At 38.9% G+C, this 16,509-nt stretch overlaps 1 protein-coding gene across 1 annotated transcript in view; it reads left to right on the top strand.

The window, feature by feature from the left end:
- LOC124150641 (protein inscuteable homolog) overlaps positions 1 to 16,509 on the top strand; it is a 28,579-nt gene that overhangs the window by 4,767 nt on the left and 7,303 nt on the right. The window contains exons 3-10 of the mRNA XM_046522599.2: positions 257 to 402; positions 2,007 to 2,070; positions 2,627 to 2,750; positions 3,723 to 3,775; positions 4,835 to 4,946; positions 5,518 to 5,631; positions 12,998 to 13,123; positions 16,066 to 16,240. Of these exons, the coding sequence (XP_046378555.2) occupies positions 257 to 402; positions 2,007 to 2,070; positions 2,627 to 2,750; positions 3,723 to 3,775; positions 4,835 to 4,946; positions 5,518 to 5,631; positions 12,998 to 13,123; positions 16,066 to 16,240 (914 nt within the window). The remainder of the gene's footprint in view (positions 1 to 256; positions 403 to 2,006; positions 2,071 to 2,626; positions 2,751 to 3,722; positions 3,776 to 4,834; positions 4,947 to 5,517; positions 5,632 to 12,997; positions 13,124 to 16,065; positions 16,241 to 16,509) is intronic.

Below are 16,509 nucleotides of genomic sequence, written 5' to 3'. Positions count from 1 at the left end.
ATTTGCTCATAAAATCGCCACTAAATGATGCAAATGGAAGCCAAGATATAATCTCAGAGGACAGGAAAGAGCCCACTGCGTAACTTAGTTGTGGCCTCCAACATTTAGTCTTGGGCCAGTTAGTTTGGAGAAGGGCTAGTTAGTTTGGAGAAGGGCCAGTTAGTTTGCAGAAGGGCCAGTAACTTTTGAAAGCAGCAGGCTTATGAATATGAATTTGTTGTTAAATCTACCCCTGTTGACTTATTGTGTGTTGAAGGTCTCAGCTAGACGAGCCTGTCCAGGACTGGCTGATCGAGCTTCGTGAGATGACCGAGACGGAATGTATGAGTGTTCTCCAGGGCAAGTCACTCGGCGCCAGTCAAGATGCAGACCACTCCACTAAACTTGTACACAATGTTAAAGGTGGGTTCATCACACTAATAAGCAAACTATATGATTCACCTTGAGTATGATAAAACCTATGAGTCCAGATAAGAAGGTTGGCAGTAAACATAATGAAATGTCACAGACATTTATGTCTTGGAGAAAAACTGTTGCCCCAGAGTTATGTCCCTTGTGATATAGACCTGCAAGCTCCTCACAGTGCTCAACAATTCTGATATCATGATTATAACTGCCGTCAGTGTACAAGAAGCCATTACAAGAATCTTGGAATTTTCTGTCTGACCCGAAATGTAGCAATCTCATAAAAATCAGATCGTAGTTCTCGCTGCTGCTAAACAAAGATCTGAGGACATCCCATTAGGGGTCACGTCAGAACGACCTTTCATCCGACCAATCAGAGCGTCGCTTACCAGATCAAGAAAGTGACAGTCGGAATGTGATGTCTCATCATGCATCCTCGAAAACTTTTTACATGGGGTATTCCGAGCGATAGTTACAGGGTTAACGACTGAATCCATACAATCTAAACCATCTATTAGCCATTCCAGAATGTTCTTTTGTTCAGGTTTCAAATTTTTAATCGAGAATTTGTCAAAATATGTCTTGAAGCGTAGTCGCCAATTTGAAATTAGTGCCGTAAAGCACGAGTAAGCTGCCTTCTGATTTGCTAATGTCGACTTCTTGTCAGTCATTCCATTGGTCAATCAAAGTTCGCGCAAGGTCATTCTGATGTGACCAGTAATGGGATGTCCTCAGATCTTTCTTCAGCGGTAGCAGGAACTACGATCTGATTTATGATCTACGAACTAATTTACTTTTTCGCAGATGATTTTACTTTTGTTTGTTTAATCAGATTGGTTCAAGATTGCAGACTGAAGGAACAGTGCCTAACTTCTTACTGTGCCAATCACTCTTTGTCTAGTTCGATTATTGTTTTGCCACCATTAAAAAGGCAGTAATTGTAGCTAGCTGGTGATAAGCAAGGTTTAATGTAGGGGTGTCACGATCAATCCAAATATCGATATATTGCTATTGGTAAGCACTTAAAATCAATAAATGGATTGTTAACTCAGTTTCCGATCAATCGATTTCAGTTAGGAATATCGATCGTTTCGATTGTATTTACCATATCAATAAAATACATGCAATGCTGTTCTTTTTTTTTTCTTTTGATCATGAGTGGTAGAAATTTACACATGGTAATGTAGAAGTTTCTTTCTCTTAAATTATTTGGGTAAAAACAAATCAGTCATATCTCAAACTTTACTTTTTATTTGTTGTGATGGTTATCACATTCAGAGGAAACATCAGTTCCAAGGTTTAATTCTACTCTAAAGTCCATCTAAGATGATGCACTGAAAACTATCGATATTTATAGCAATAGTTTCTTACAATATCAATAGTAATCGCAATAGTTTCTTACAATATCAATAGTTATCGCAATAGTGATTTACAGACCAATAGTCATCCCTAGTGTAACGTGTACCATAAAGAAATACATCCAATATTGGAGTTGCCGTTCCTTTTGTGTCTCAAAATATGTTTGAAGACATGTCAGAATTGTTCACTTGCAAAAAGAAATGTATCCATTTGTCACATCAAAATGTTGTGCCTGTTTTCAGAGGGAATTGATTCCATCAAGAATGAGTCAAACGCCATCAGTCAAGACTTTGATCGACTCTTCAAGTAAGTGTTATACTGACGGGAAATAGGGGCAAGTCCCTGTGCAGAGTTGCGTCCCTTAGGCATGACAGGAACCTAGGATCATGGGTTCACTCTGGTGGAAAACATATACTTGCATCTGTCAGCCGATCCCGATGTCGCTAGTCTATTAAAAAGTGGATTGGTCGGCAGGAATGCAAGGATATCTGTGGTTATAACAGTTAATAGTATTATATTTTGTATGTTATGATACATATATGAGTGATAGAAATTAACCTGGAAAGTCTACTAGACAGAATAATGACAACTTCTAGGAACACCTCAAAGTGTTCCAAGATCAACCAGCCCTTTAACAATGGAGAAATTGTCTCGGGATAGCAGACTGCTGCTAATTTCTATCCATGTATGTGGTGAATCCTAATTGCTAATTTCTATCCACATATGTGGTGAATCCTAATTGCTAATGGGAGAACAAAATGGGATGTTTCTTTTGGAACAGGATTTTGTAAAATTACAAAAGTTGTGATGGGCCAAAGTTGGGCAAGAGTGGCATTAAGTGATTGTCTAATTTCCTTCACAGGAGTGTGGAAGCTGGTGAGTGGCGGCATCTTGGTCGCCATGGTATTCAGGTCACCTGTCACATCCGGTCCCTCATCCAGGTGTGCAACCAGTGTGTGCCAGAACCGCCTGTCTACATTCTGGAGGTGAGTTCTGCTTTGCCGAATATAGAGAATCTCACCTGAGTGTATTTTGATATCAAATATGTCAACACGAATCGATAGAAGTTTAAAATCTGAGCCTTAAAAAGAAAATACCATCAAGTTTTGTTGATATATTTGATTGCAAAAGATTTTAGGATGAGTTTCTGTTCGTCATCCAACATTGTTCCAACTTTTTTCACTTTGTAAACAGTAGTAAGCAGTGTCATTTCATTGTAACCAATGATGTCGCAATGGTCTGCAAAGGATTGTGATACAATTTCATTGTAGCCATAACTCCTAGGATTTTAGGGCGGTCGGGTAGCCTAGTGGTTAAAGCATTCACCCGCCACACCAAAGACACGGGTTTGATTCCCGACATGGGAACCCGCCTCCGTGGTCTAGTGGTAGAGCGTCTGCCCGGAGAGCGGAAGGTCCGAGGTTCGATCCCCGACCACGACATACCAAAAGACGTTAAAAGATGGTACTTGTTGTTACCCTGTCTGGCGCTCTGCATTAAGGGGCTAAAACAAGGACTGGTCGGCTCGGAGTATACTGTGTCTGAGTGGGGTATTCATGTTAAACTACGGCATGGTATCTCAGTGAGCTAGCACTATAAATCGGCATCAGTCCGGATTAGTACAAGCAGCCACACACACACACACACGTACATGCACATCGCTATATAAGTGCAATAATCTTGGACGCGACGTTAAACCCCATTTAACCTCACCTCACCTCGACATGGATACAATGTGTGAAGCCTTTGTTAGGTGTTCCCCATTGTGATATTGCTGGAATATTGCTAAAAGCGGCGTAAAACCAAACTCACTAACTCCTAGGAGATCTCACCAAGCAATATATCCTTTTTTGATGATTATAACAGGATTGTATGTTCATACAGCATGTACACTTCTGTAGATCAGGTGCAATCTGTGTTTTGATCAGTTATGTGATAATTATCCTTTTTCGTTGCAGCAACAGGACACAGTGATGGGAGAGTGTGCCAAACTAGCACAGCAGGTAGACAGGTGAGTTGTATCACATGGAGGACTAGAAATATGACATGTAGTATACGAGATGCAGGGAACATGTCATCATGGTCATGTCTGAAGATCCAGATGATTGTGTTTAGACAGGAATGGCATCAGTTATCAAGTTTCAATACATCCAAATAGTCTGAAAGCATATGTTTTAATATATACTGGAGATTGAAATAAAAACACCATTTTAGAAAAAATAGAATAGGTCCAAGATTGTTGTATCTGGTACTTGGGTTAATGTCATGTGACCTCTTGACCATTTGACATTTCATAGAGAGTCATGAAATGATTAGCATTCATTCGGGGAGGTTGCAAAACACACCAAAAAAATACAACTCTATCGGATAAACGTCTGTCTCTGGTTTAAAATATGGCTTTATAATTCTACAGGGCGTAGCTGCTATTTTCTATTACAAACATTACTTTCTTTCACACTCGATTTTTCCAACATAATCTGTTGCGATGTAGAGCCAATCTTGATATATGTTTCTATTGCAATGTAGTGCCAATCTTGATATATGTTTCTATTGCAATGTAGCACCAATCTTGATGTATGTTTCTGTTGCAATGTAGTGTCAGTCTTGATGTATGTTTCTATTGCAATGTAGAGCCAATCTTGACATATGTTTCTATTGCAATGTAGAGCCAATCTTGACATATGTTTCTATTGCAATGTAGCACCAATCTTGATATATGTTTCTATTGCAACAAATGTGCAATGTAGCACCAATCTTGACATATGTTTCTATTGCAATGTAGAGCCAATCTTGATGTATGTTTCTGTTGCAATGTAGAGCCAATCTTGATGTATGTTTCTATTGCAATGTAGAGCCAATCTTGATGTATGTTTCTGTTGCAATGTAGCACCAATCTTGATATATGTTTCTATTGCAATGTAGTGTCAATCTTGATATATGTTCCTGAAGTGTCAATCTTGATGTAGGTTCCTGTTGCAATGTAGAGCCAATCTTGATGTATGTTTCTGTTGCAATGTAGTGTCAATCTTGATATATGTTCCTGAAGTGTCAGTCTTGATGTATGTTGCAGTTTTACACGGGGAGGGACATTACCTGCCAAGGTACCTCTGACCAATCAGCTCACATTCTTGGGACAGACTTTCAGCCGACTGGTTGATTCAATAATTGGTTACCTTGTGCAGGTAAGTGTGATATCCTCAGTGCATACTAGGCACTGCTAGTAAACCAATGAAGATGCCCTGGTTACAATCTTCACCTCCCCTGTCGGGATTCCAGGTGCCCACAACCTATGCAGGTCTTAACACACTTTAGAGGCGACTAAATGAATCGGGTGGTCAGGCTCATTGAATTTGGTTGATTGCGTGTCATCGTACCCAAACAGCCTGGATTGTTGCTCACAATATCAATCACTGAATTATCTGGTCCAGGCTTGATTATTTACAGGGCGCCGTAATGTAGCTGGAATTTTCCTCAGTGCAGTATTAAACAACAAACAAACAATGTGTGACCTGGCTTATTGTGTGTGTCACCATACCCAGAGAGTGAGGTTTGTTGGTCGTGCTGTTAATGTAAGGTTTGCCTGATTAGTTACAACTTGAATGTTCAGCCGTAATATTAGTGGCTTCAAGACAACATTCAAGACACACTTTTTTCACATATTCAAGGGAAAATATATAGGTTTTAGATGCATTTGTAAATATGACGTCTGTGAATACTGACATCCTTATTGATTTGATTACGACATGATTCCAGCGCCTGGTGGACACTCTGGATGAGGCATCGGTGCTCTCGGCTGTCAACAGCGCCATCAGCAATGTCATCAGTCTTGGGCTGGAGGGCGAGCACATGTGCTATGTTCTTGCCAGGGTAAGAGACCTACCTCATCAATAAGAGATTCCATTGTGACTGATGAGGAACGGGTGGCTACATTGTGGCCAGGCTGATAGTGTCAGACTTGGCTGATTGGTTCTCATTGTGCCCTCGGCTTCATCATGTAGATTATTGCCTGTTCTTGCAGTCTCTGGTTTGGCCGGTACAGACTCGTGTATTTACAAACCACAGTGGTGTAGCTGAAATATTTCAGCATAAAAGAACATACACTCACTTTCACTGAAGGTACAGTAAACAATGGTTATAATGAACTCAAAGGGGCCTCAAAATTGAGTTCATTATAACCGTAGTTCGTTATATGCTTATATACAGCAAATGGACAGGACCATAAAACAGTTCATTTTACCTGTCAGTTCATTATAAGCATGTTTGTTATATGCTTATATACAGCAAATGGACAGGACCATAAAACAGTTCATTTTACCTGTCAGTTCATTATAAGCATGTTTGTTATATGCTTATATACAGCAAATGGACAGGACCATAAAACAGTTCATTTTACCTGTCAGTTCATTATAACAGTAGTTCATTATATGCTTATATACAGCAAATGGACATGACCATAAAACAGTTCATTTTACCTGTCAGTTCATTATAACAGTAGTTCGTTATATGCTTATATACAGCAAATGGACAGGACCATAAAACAGTTCATTTTACCTGTCAGTTCGTTATAAGCGTGTTCGTTATATGCTTATATACAGCAAATGGACAGGACCATAAAACAGTTCATTTTACCTGTCAGTTCGTTATAAGCGTGTTCGTTATATGCTTATATACAGCAAATGGACAGGACCATAAAACAGTTCATTATACCTGTCAGTTCGTTATAAGCGTGTTCGTTATATGCTTATATACAGCAAATGGACAGGACCATAAAACAGTTCATTATACCCGTCAGTTCGTTATAAGCGTGTTCGTTATATGCTTATATACAGGAAATGGACAGGACCATAAAACAGTTCATTTTACCTGTCAGTTCGTTATAAGCGTGTTTGTTATATGCTTATATACAGCAAATGGACAGGACCATAAAACAGTTCATTTTACCTGTCAGTTCGTTTAAAGCGTGTTCGTTTTATGCTTATATACAGCAAATGGACAGGACCATAAAACAGTTCATTTTACCTGTTAGTTCGTTATAAGCGTGTTTGTTATATGCTTATATACAGCAAATGGACAGGACCATAAAACAGTTCATTTTACCTGTCAGTTCGTTATAAGCGTGTTCGTTATATGCTTATATACAGCAAATGGACAGGACCATAAAACTTCATTTTACCTGTCAGTTCATTTAAAGCGTGTTCGTTATATGCTTATATACAGCAAATGGACAGGACCATAAAACAGTTCATTTTACCTGTCAGTTCATTTAAAGCGTGTTCGTTTTATGCTTATATACAGCAAATGGACAGGACCATAAAACAGTTCATTTTACCTGTCAGTTCATTATAACAGTAGTTCGTTATATGCTTATATACAGCAAATGGACAGGACCATAAAACAGTTCATTGTACCCGTCAGTTCGTTATAAGCGTGTTCGTTATATGCTTATATACAGCAAATGGACAGGACCATAAAACAGTTCATTTTACCTGTCAGTTCGTTATAAGCGTGTTCGTTATATGCTTAGATACAGCAAATGGACAGGACCATAAAACAGTTCATTTTACCTGTCAGTTCGTTATAAGCGTGTTCGTTATATGCTTATATACAGCAAATGGACAGGACCATAAAACAGTTCATTATACCTGTCAGTTCGTTATAAGCGTGTTCGTTATATGCTTATATACAGCAAATGGACAGGACCATAAAACAGTTCATTATACCCGTCAGTTCGTTATAAGCGTGTTCGTTATATGCTTATATACAGCAAATGGACAGGACCATAAAACAGTTCATTTTACCTGTCAGTTCGTTATAAGCGTGTTTGTTATATGCTTATATACAGCAAATGGACAGGACCATAAAACAGTTCATTTTACCTGTCAGTTCGTTTAAAGCGTGTTCGTTTTATGCTTATATACAGCAAATGGACAGGACCATAAAACAGTTCATTTTACCTGTCAGTTCGTTATAAGCGTGTTTGTTATATGCTTATATACAGCAAATGGACAGGACCATAAAACAGTTCATTTTACCTGTCAGTTCGTTATAAGCGTGTTCGTTATATGCTTATATACAGCAAATGGACAGGACCATAAAACTTCATTTTACCTGTCAGTTCATTTAAAGCGTGTTCGTTATATGCTTATATACAGCAAATGGACAGGACCATAAAACAGTTCATTTTACCTGTCAGTTCGTTATAAGCGTGTTTGTTATATGCTTATATACAGCAAATGGACAGGACCATAAAACAGTTCATTTTACCTGTCAGTTCATTATAACAGTAGTTCGTTATATGCTTATATACAGCAAATGGACAGGACCATAAAACAGTTCATTGTACCCGTCAGTTCGTTATAAGCGTGTTTGTTATATGCTTATATACAGCAAATGGACAGGACCATAAAACAGTTCATTTTACCTGTCAGTTCGTTATAAGCGTGTTTTTTATATGCTTATATACAGCAAATGGACAGGACCATAAAACTTCATTTTACCTGTCAGTTCGTTTAAAGCGTGTTCGTTTTATGCTTATATACAGCAAATGGACAGGACCATAAAACAGTTCATTTTACCTGTCAGTTCGTTATAAGCGTGTTCGTTATATGCTTATATACAGCAAATGGACAGGACCATAAAACTTCATTTTACCTGTCAGTTCGTTTAAAGCGTGTTCGTTATATGCTTATATACAGCAAATGGACAGGACCATAAAACAGTTCATTTTACCTGTCAGTTCGTTATAAGCGTGTTTGTTATATGCTTATATACAGCAAATGGACAGGACCATAAAACAGTTCATTTTACCTGTCAGTTCATTATAACAGTAGTTCGTTATATGCTTATATACAGCAAATGGACAGGACCATAAAACAGTTCATTGTACCCGTCAGTTCGTTATAAGCGGTTTGTTATATGCTTATATACAGCAAATGGACATGACCATAAAACAGTTCATTTTACCTGTCAGTTCGTTATAAGCGTGTTTTTTATATGCTTATATACAGCAAATGGACAGGACCATAAAACAGTTAATTATACCTGTCAGTTCGTTATAAGCGTGTTCGTCATATGCTTATATACAGCAAATGGACAGGACCATAAAACAGTTCATTTTACCTGTCAGTTCATTATAACAGTAGTTCATTATATGCTTATATACAGCAAATGGACAGGACCATAAAACAGTTCATTTTACCTGTCAGTTCATTATAACAGTAGTTCGTTATATGCTTATATACAGCAAATGGACAGGACCATAAAACAGTTCATTGTACCCGTCAGTTCGTTATAAGCGTGTTTGTTATATGCTTATATACAGCAAATGGACAGGACCATAAAACAGTTCATTGTACCTGTCAGTTCGTTATAAGCGTGTTTGTTATATGCTTATATACAGCAAATGGACAGGACCATAAAACAGTTCATTTTACCTGTCAGTTCGTTATAAGCGTGTTCGTTATATGCTTATATACAGCAAATGGACAGGACCATAAAACAGTTCATTTTACCTGTCAGTTCATTATAACAGTAGTTCGTTATATGCTTATATACAGCAAATGGACAGGACCATAAAACAGTTCATTGTACCCGTCAGTTCGTTATAAGCGTGTTCGTTATATGCTTATATACAGCAAATGGACAGGACCATAAAACAGTTCATTTTACCTGTCAGTTCGTTATAAGCGTGTTCGTTATATGCTTAGATACAGCAAATGGACAGGACCATAAAACAGTTCATTTTACCTGTCAGTTCGTTATAAGCGTGTTCGTTATATGCTTATATACAGCAAATGGACAGGACCATAAAACAGTTCATTATACCTGTCAGTTCGTTATAAGCGTGTTCGTTATATGCTTATATACAGCAAATGGACAGGACCATAAAACAGTTCATTATACCCGTCAGTTCGTTATAAGCGTGTTCGTTATATGCTTATATACAGCAAATGGACAGGACCATAAAACAGTTCATTTTACCTGTCAGTTCGTTATAAGCGTGTTTGTTATATGCTTATATACAGCAAATGGACAGGACCATAAAACAGTTCATTTTACCTGTCAGTTCGTTTAAAGCGTGTTCGTTTTATGCTTATATACAGCAAATGGACAGGACCATAAAACAGTTCATTTTACCTGTCAGTTCGTTATAAGCGTGTTTGTTATATGCTTATATACAGCAAATGGACAGGACCATAAAACAGTTCATTTTACCTGTCAGTTCGTTATAAGCGTGTTCGTTATATGCTTATATACAGCAAATGGACAGGACCATAAAACTTCATTTTACCTGTCAGTTCATTTAAAGCGTGTTCGTTATATGCTTATATACAGCAAATGGACAGGACCATAAAACAGTTCATTTTACCTGTCAGTTCGTTATAAGCGTGTTTGTTATATGCTTATATACAGCAAATGGACAGGACCATAAAACAGTTCATTTTACCTGTCAGTTCATTATAACAGTAGTTCGTTATATGCTTATATACAGCAAATGGACAGGACCATAAAACAGTTCATTGTACCTGTCAGTTCGTTATAAGCGTGTTTGTTATATGCTTATATACAGCAAATGGACATGACCATAAAACAGTTCATTTTACCTGTCAGTTCGTTATAAGCGTGTTTTTTATATGCTTATATACAGCAAATGGACAGGACCATAAAACAGTTAATTATACCTGTCAGTTCGTTATAAGCGTGTTTGTTAAATGCTTATATACAGCAAATGGACATGACCATAAAACAGTTCATTTTACCTGTCAGTTCATTATAAGCGTGTTCGTTATATGCTTATATACAGCAAATGGACAGGACCATAAAACAGTTCATTTTACCTGTCAGTTCGTTATAAGCGTGTTCGTCATATGCTTATATACAGCAAATGGACAGGACCATAAAACAGTTCATTTTACCTGTCAGTTCATTATAACAGTAGTTCATTATATGCTTATATACAGCAAATGGACAGGACCATAAAACAGTTCATTTTACCTGTCAGTTCATTATAACAGTAGTTCGTTATATGCTTATATACAGCAAATGGACAGGACCATAAAACAGTTAATTATACCTGTCAGTTCGTTATAAGCGTGTTTGTTATATGCTTATATACAGCAAATGGACATGACCATAAAACAGTTCATTTTACCTGTCAGTTCGTTATAAGCGTGTTCGTCATATGCTTATATACAGCAAATGGACATGACCATAAAACAGTTCATTTTACCTGTCAGTTCATTATAACAGTAGTTCATTATATGCTTATATACAGCAAATGGACAGGACCATAAAACAGTTCATTTTACCTGTCAGTTCATTATAACAGTAGTTCATTATATGCTTATATACAGCAAATGGACAGGACCATAAAACAGTTCATTTTACCTGTCAGTTCATTATAAGCGTGTTCGTCATGTGCTTATATACAGCAAATGGACAGGACCATAAAACAGTTAATTATACCTGTCAGTTCGTTATAAGCTTGTTTGTTATATGCTTATATACAGCAAATGGACAGGACCATAAAACAGTTCATTTTACCTGTCAGTTCATTATAACAGTAGTTCGTTATATGCTTATATACAGCAAATGGACAGGACCATAAAACAGTTCATTGTACCTGTCAGTTCGTTATAAGCGTGTTTGTTATATGCTTATATACAGCAAATGGACATGACCATAAAACAGTTCATTTTACCTGTCAGTTCGTTATAAGCGTGTTTGTTATATGCTTATATACAGCAAATGGACAGGACCATAAAACAGTTAATTATACCTGTCAGTTCGTTATAAGCGTGTTTGTTATATGCTTATATACAGCAAATGGACATGACCATAAAACAGTTCATTTTACCTGTCAGTTCATTATAAGCGTGTTCGTTATATGCTTATATACAGCAAATGGACAGGACCATAAAACAGTTCATTTTACCTGTCAGTTCGTTATAAGCGTGTTTGTTATATGCTTATATACAGCAAATGGACAGGACCATAAAACAGTTAATTATACCTGTCAGTTCATTATAACCGTGTTTGTTATATGCTTATATACAGCAAATGGACATGACCATAAAACAGTTCATTTTACCTGTCAGTTCATTATAAGCGTGTTCGTCATATGCTTATATACAGCAAATGGACAGGACCATAAAACAGTTCATTGTACCTGTCAGTTCATTATAAGCGTGTTCGTCATATGCTTATATACAGCAAATGGACAGGACCATAAAACAGTTCATCATACCCGTCAGATCGTTATGTGTGTTCGTTATATGCTTATATACAGCAAATGGACAGGACCATAAAACAGTTCATCATACCCGTCAGATCGTTATGTGTGTTCGTTATATGCTTATATACAGCAAATGGACAGGACCATAAAACAGTTCATTTTACCTGTCAGTTCATTATAAGCGTGTTCGTCATATGCTTATATACAGCAAATGGACAGGACCATAAAACAGTTCATCATACCCGTCAGATCGTTATGTGTGTTCGTTATATGCTTATATACAGCAAATGGACAGGACCATAAAACAGTTCATCATACCCGTCAGATCGTTATGTGTGTTCGTTATATGCTTATATACAGCAAATGGACATGACCATAAAACAGTTCATCATACCCGTCAGTTCGTTATTAGTGTGTTCGTTATATGCTTATATACAGCAAATGGACAGGACCATAAAACAGTTCATCATACCCGTCAGTTCGTTATAAGCATGTTCGTTATATGCTTATATACAGCAAATGGACAGGACAATAAAACAGTTCATCATACCCGTCAGTTCTCTATTAGTGTGTTCGTTATAAGCATAGCTTACTGTATGTTGTAGGTCAATAGTTAAAGGTGACAATGGCCCTATTCCTACTGTGATTAACAGGGCGTGATTCCCAGCTCAATATGTCTGCTTAAGTATCAGTTACAGTTTTTTATCGATCCAGGGCGTAGAATGGGTCTCAGCAACCCATGCTTGCCGTCAAAGGCGACTATGTTTGTCGTGAGAGGCGCCTAATGGGATCAGGTGGTCAGACTCGCTGACTTGGTTGAAGCATGTCATCGTATCCCAATGGCGTGGATTGATGCTCAGTATGTCAGCCACTGGATTGTCTGTTCCAGACTCGATTATTTACAGACGGCCGTCATATAGCTGGAATATTGCTGAGTGGGACGTTAAACAGACAGACAGACACTTTCTTGCTCACTTTTATAGCAAATGTTTGTTCCAGGAAGGAGGTGTTCGAGCATTGCTGGATATATGTCGGACTGACTCGCTGGAGTTTGCCCACGCACAGGCTCTGCGTGCTCTGGCTACTGTCTGTTGTGTGCCTGAGAGTATCATGGAACTAGAGAAGGTATTTCTTGTAGTGGGAGAAGTGTGCTTGGATTGTTCTCAAGAATATTCTAGGTTTAACTCTTCCTTTCTTTCAAAGGCCATAAATATATTTATTGTGAGGTTTCAAGTTGAGCCATAGCTTGGACGAACACATCTTCCAGAGGCAAGGGAGTCAACTGACTGTAGAAGTCCAGTTTCCACCCTTTCCGAACTAGGCTGGTATTATGGAGATACATTTTGGCTTGACTAACGAGTCTATGCATAGTCAAATCAAAATCGCGCAAAGAAATCGAAATCCGGTTCGTAAACTGTCATGCAGATTTCGGTCGATTGCAGGATTTGCAAAGCATGTGCACCACCAACTCACTGTCAACAGATATTTTCCAAACCTTTTCATGTTTTTAATTGAGGTCGTCGCATGATTTGATGCACTTCGCGATGTAAGACCCGTTTTATGTAGATCTTTATTATCGATCAGATCGTCTTGCCTGAGTGCCGCCATTTTGTTTGAAACAAATGCAAGTGATGGATTCGGATTGGTCCATAGGAGAGGCTTAGAAGGGACATACCTCATAATAACCACTGGTGGCGCTACGATCAAGGCCAGGAATTCCGGCCTAGGTCGGCAAGGGTGGAAACTGGACTTTTATAATCAGCTGACTCTCTTGCCTCAGGAAGATGGGACGAACAGGCTCTGATGAGTTTCCACAGTAGTGATGGACAGCTGTAGATTGACTTTACAGACCTGTACTTATGATACTTATGAGTATAGATGATATAATCATGCATCAGTGTCAGTATCATGGTTTCCCAGCAGGGACTCCGGTTAAGATTAGTTCCCTAGCATCCTGTGCTGGTCGTAAAAGGTTTCAGGTTGACTTGGTGTTGATAGCCTATCATTGTACCCCAGTGGTCACTGGATTGTCTGGTGCAGACTTGATTATTTACAGGAATATTGCTGAATGCAGCATTCAACACCAAAAAAGACTGACACAGTTTGGGCCTGTTGCATGCATCTTCCCGACGCAAGAGAGTTAACTGACTATAAAAGTCCAGTTTCCACCATTGCCGACCTAGGCTGGTATTATGGAGTCACATTTTGGCTGGACTAACGAGTCTATGCATAGTCCAATCAAATTCGCGCACCAAAATCGAAATCCAGTTCGTAAACTGTCGTACAGATTTCGATCGATTGCAGGATTTGCAAAGCATGTGCACCGCCAACTCGTTGTCAACAGATATTTTCCAAATCTTTTTATGTTTTTAATCAAGGTGCTCACATGATTTAATGCATTTCGCGATGTAAGACCCATTTTATCACAATATAGATCTTGATTATCGATCAGATCGTCCTGACTGGGCGCCACCATTTTGTGTGAAGCAAACGCAAGTAATACGAGAGGTGGAATCTGATTGGTCCATAGGAGAGGCTTAGAAGGGACATAACTGGTAATAGCCACTGGTGGCGCAACAACCGAGCCCAGTAATTCCAGCCTCATTCGGCAAGGGTGGAAACTGGACTTTTAAAGTCAGTTAACTCCCTTGCCTCGGGAAGATGGTTGCATGTTACTAGCAGATAATGTTTCAGATTTTGCCTGCTACCGAAGTTAATTTCATTTCCAATTTTGTTCATGAGAAGTTATTCTTCTGTTGAGCATTTTGAGACTTGTTACTTTTTCCTCCTCTAAGTACAATGAGCCTACAGGAACATTTCATGGTTATTGTCATAATATATATTTGAATGTTTTTTTTCTGATTTTTATGTGTTATTGAGTTTCATGCCCAGAAATTCTATTTAGAACTAACTGTGGTAGCCGGAGGTATTAAATGTTATAAGTTTCTATGAACTGAATACTCAAGTCACGCTTGCAGACCTGAAAACACATACTGTTTGGGGGCACTGTCAACATGGTACTGTGCTATTCCTGGTAGTTTTCCAAAGTTGGAGACGCCTATCACACCACTCTGGAATGCATCAACATCTTCAAATAATGGACAATGTTATGTATCCATGAAAACCAAACAGCTCTGTCAGATATTTTAGAAACAATCTATAATTCAAATTATCATTCATGTTTGTGATTAAAACAGTTTGCTTTTAAAATTGAAGGAAAATTATCATTCCTTGTCAGTCTGTGGAGCTAACAACTTGTCTGAAGCCAGAGTCTGGTGAAATTCTTCAAGTCATGTAAGATCACACTGTTCAACATGTTCAAAGACAACTAATAAAAGCCCATGTATTAATACTGTATTTTTACCCAAAGTGATGCAGAAACAAGATCCGGGCCCACTTGCACAAAACGATCTTAGTGCTACGACTATTATAAGCTGATGTTAAAGTATGGGAGTTACGATCATCTTAGCACTAAGATAGCTTTGTGGAATGAGACCCTAAACAGTACCCATATAGGACAGGACTTTCGACCTCACGGCCCTGTTCCACAAAGTGATCTTAGCGCTACAACTTTGATCACTTTGTGCAAGTGGACCCTGGTTTGTAGACTCAAATGTTTTTAGCACAGGCAGTTTTACTCAATGAGTGCCTATCTCATAGAACAGAAACATTTTCCTGCCAGCATCATTTCTTGTAGTGTGTGGGGGGTCGGGGCCCAGTCGTCTAAGGCGCCGCGATTCGCTGTGCAGAGTCGCGTCCCTTGAACATGCCAGAAACCTATGATTGTGGGTTCGAATCCTGGTTCGCCCCGATTATGTTTCTAGGTTTGTCAGCACCATACCCGTGCTCGTGGGTTTCACCGAAGTGGTAAACGTCGGAGATCTGCATCACTTCGGGCTTTCCTCCCACATTAAGCTGACACGCCGTGATATAACTGGAATATTGTTAAAAGCGGCGTTAAACCCACTCACTCACTCACTCTTGTAGTGTGTCATATGTTGTGAAATATACACAGAGATGCAATGGCTATCGTCAATTTCCATAGTGACTGTTTTGTGCCTGTGCAGGAGAGTGGTCTCGAGCTGCTGACCGAGGTCCTGTGTGATATGAAGACATCTGAGGGTGTGCAGGGCGAGGCAGCGGGTGTGGTCGCGCAGATTACTTCACCGAGTTTAGAACACAACCAACATCTCAGTGGCTTTGTTGACAACAATCTACAAGACTTGTTGAAGGCCCTGCTTGGTAAGGACATCACCAGCTCTTTCCCTGATTCCTTGGCCATTGTTAATGTCCATTCCATCATTCACACAATAACCGCCTCCGTGATGTAGGACCTGTGAAGATCCGGGGTAGAATAGGTCTTCAGCAACCCATGCTTGCCATAAAGGGCGACTGTGCTTGTCGTAAGGGGCGACTAACGGGATCGGGTGGTCAGGCCTGATGACTTGGTTGATGCATGTCATCGTATCCAAATTGTGTGGATCGATGCTCATGATATCAATCACAGGATT

The sequence above is a fragment of the Haliotis rufescens genome, unplaced genomic scaffold, assembly GCF_023055435.1.
Source record: "Haliotis rufescens isolate VD_foot unplaced genomic scaffold, xgHalRufe1.0.p SCAF_5, whole genome shotgun sequence".
NCBI classification, from domain to species: Eukaryota; Metazoa; Mollusca; class Gastropoda; order Lepetellida; family Haliotidae; genus Haliotis; species Haliotis rufescens.
Note: the sequence above shows the minus strand (reverse complement) of the source record. Positions and strands in the feature narration are given on the sequence as shown.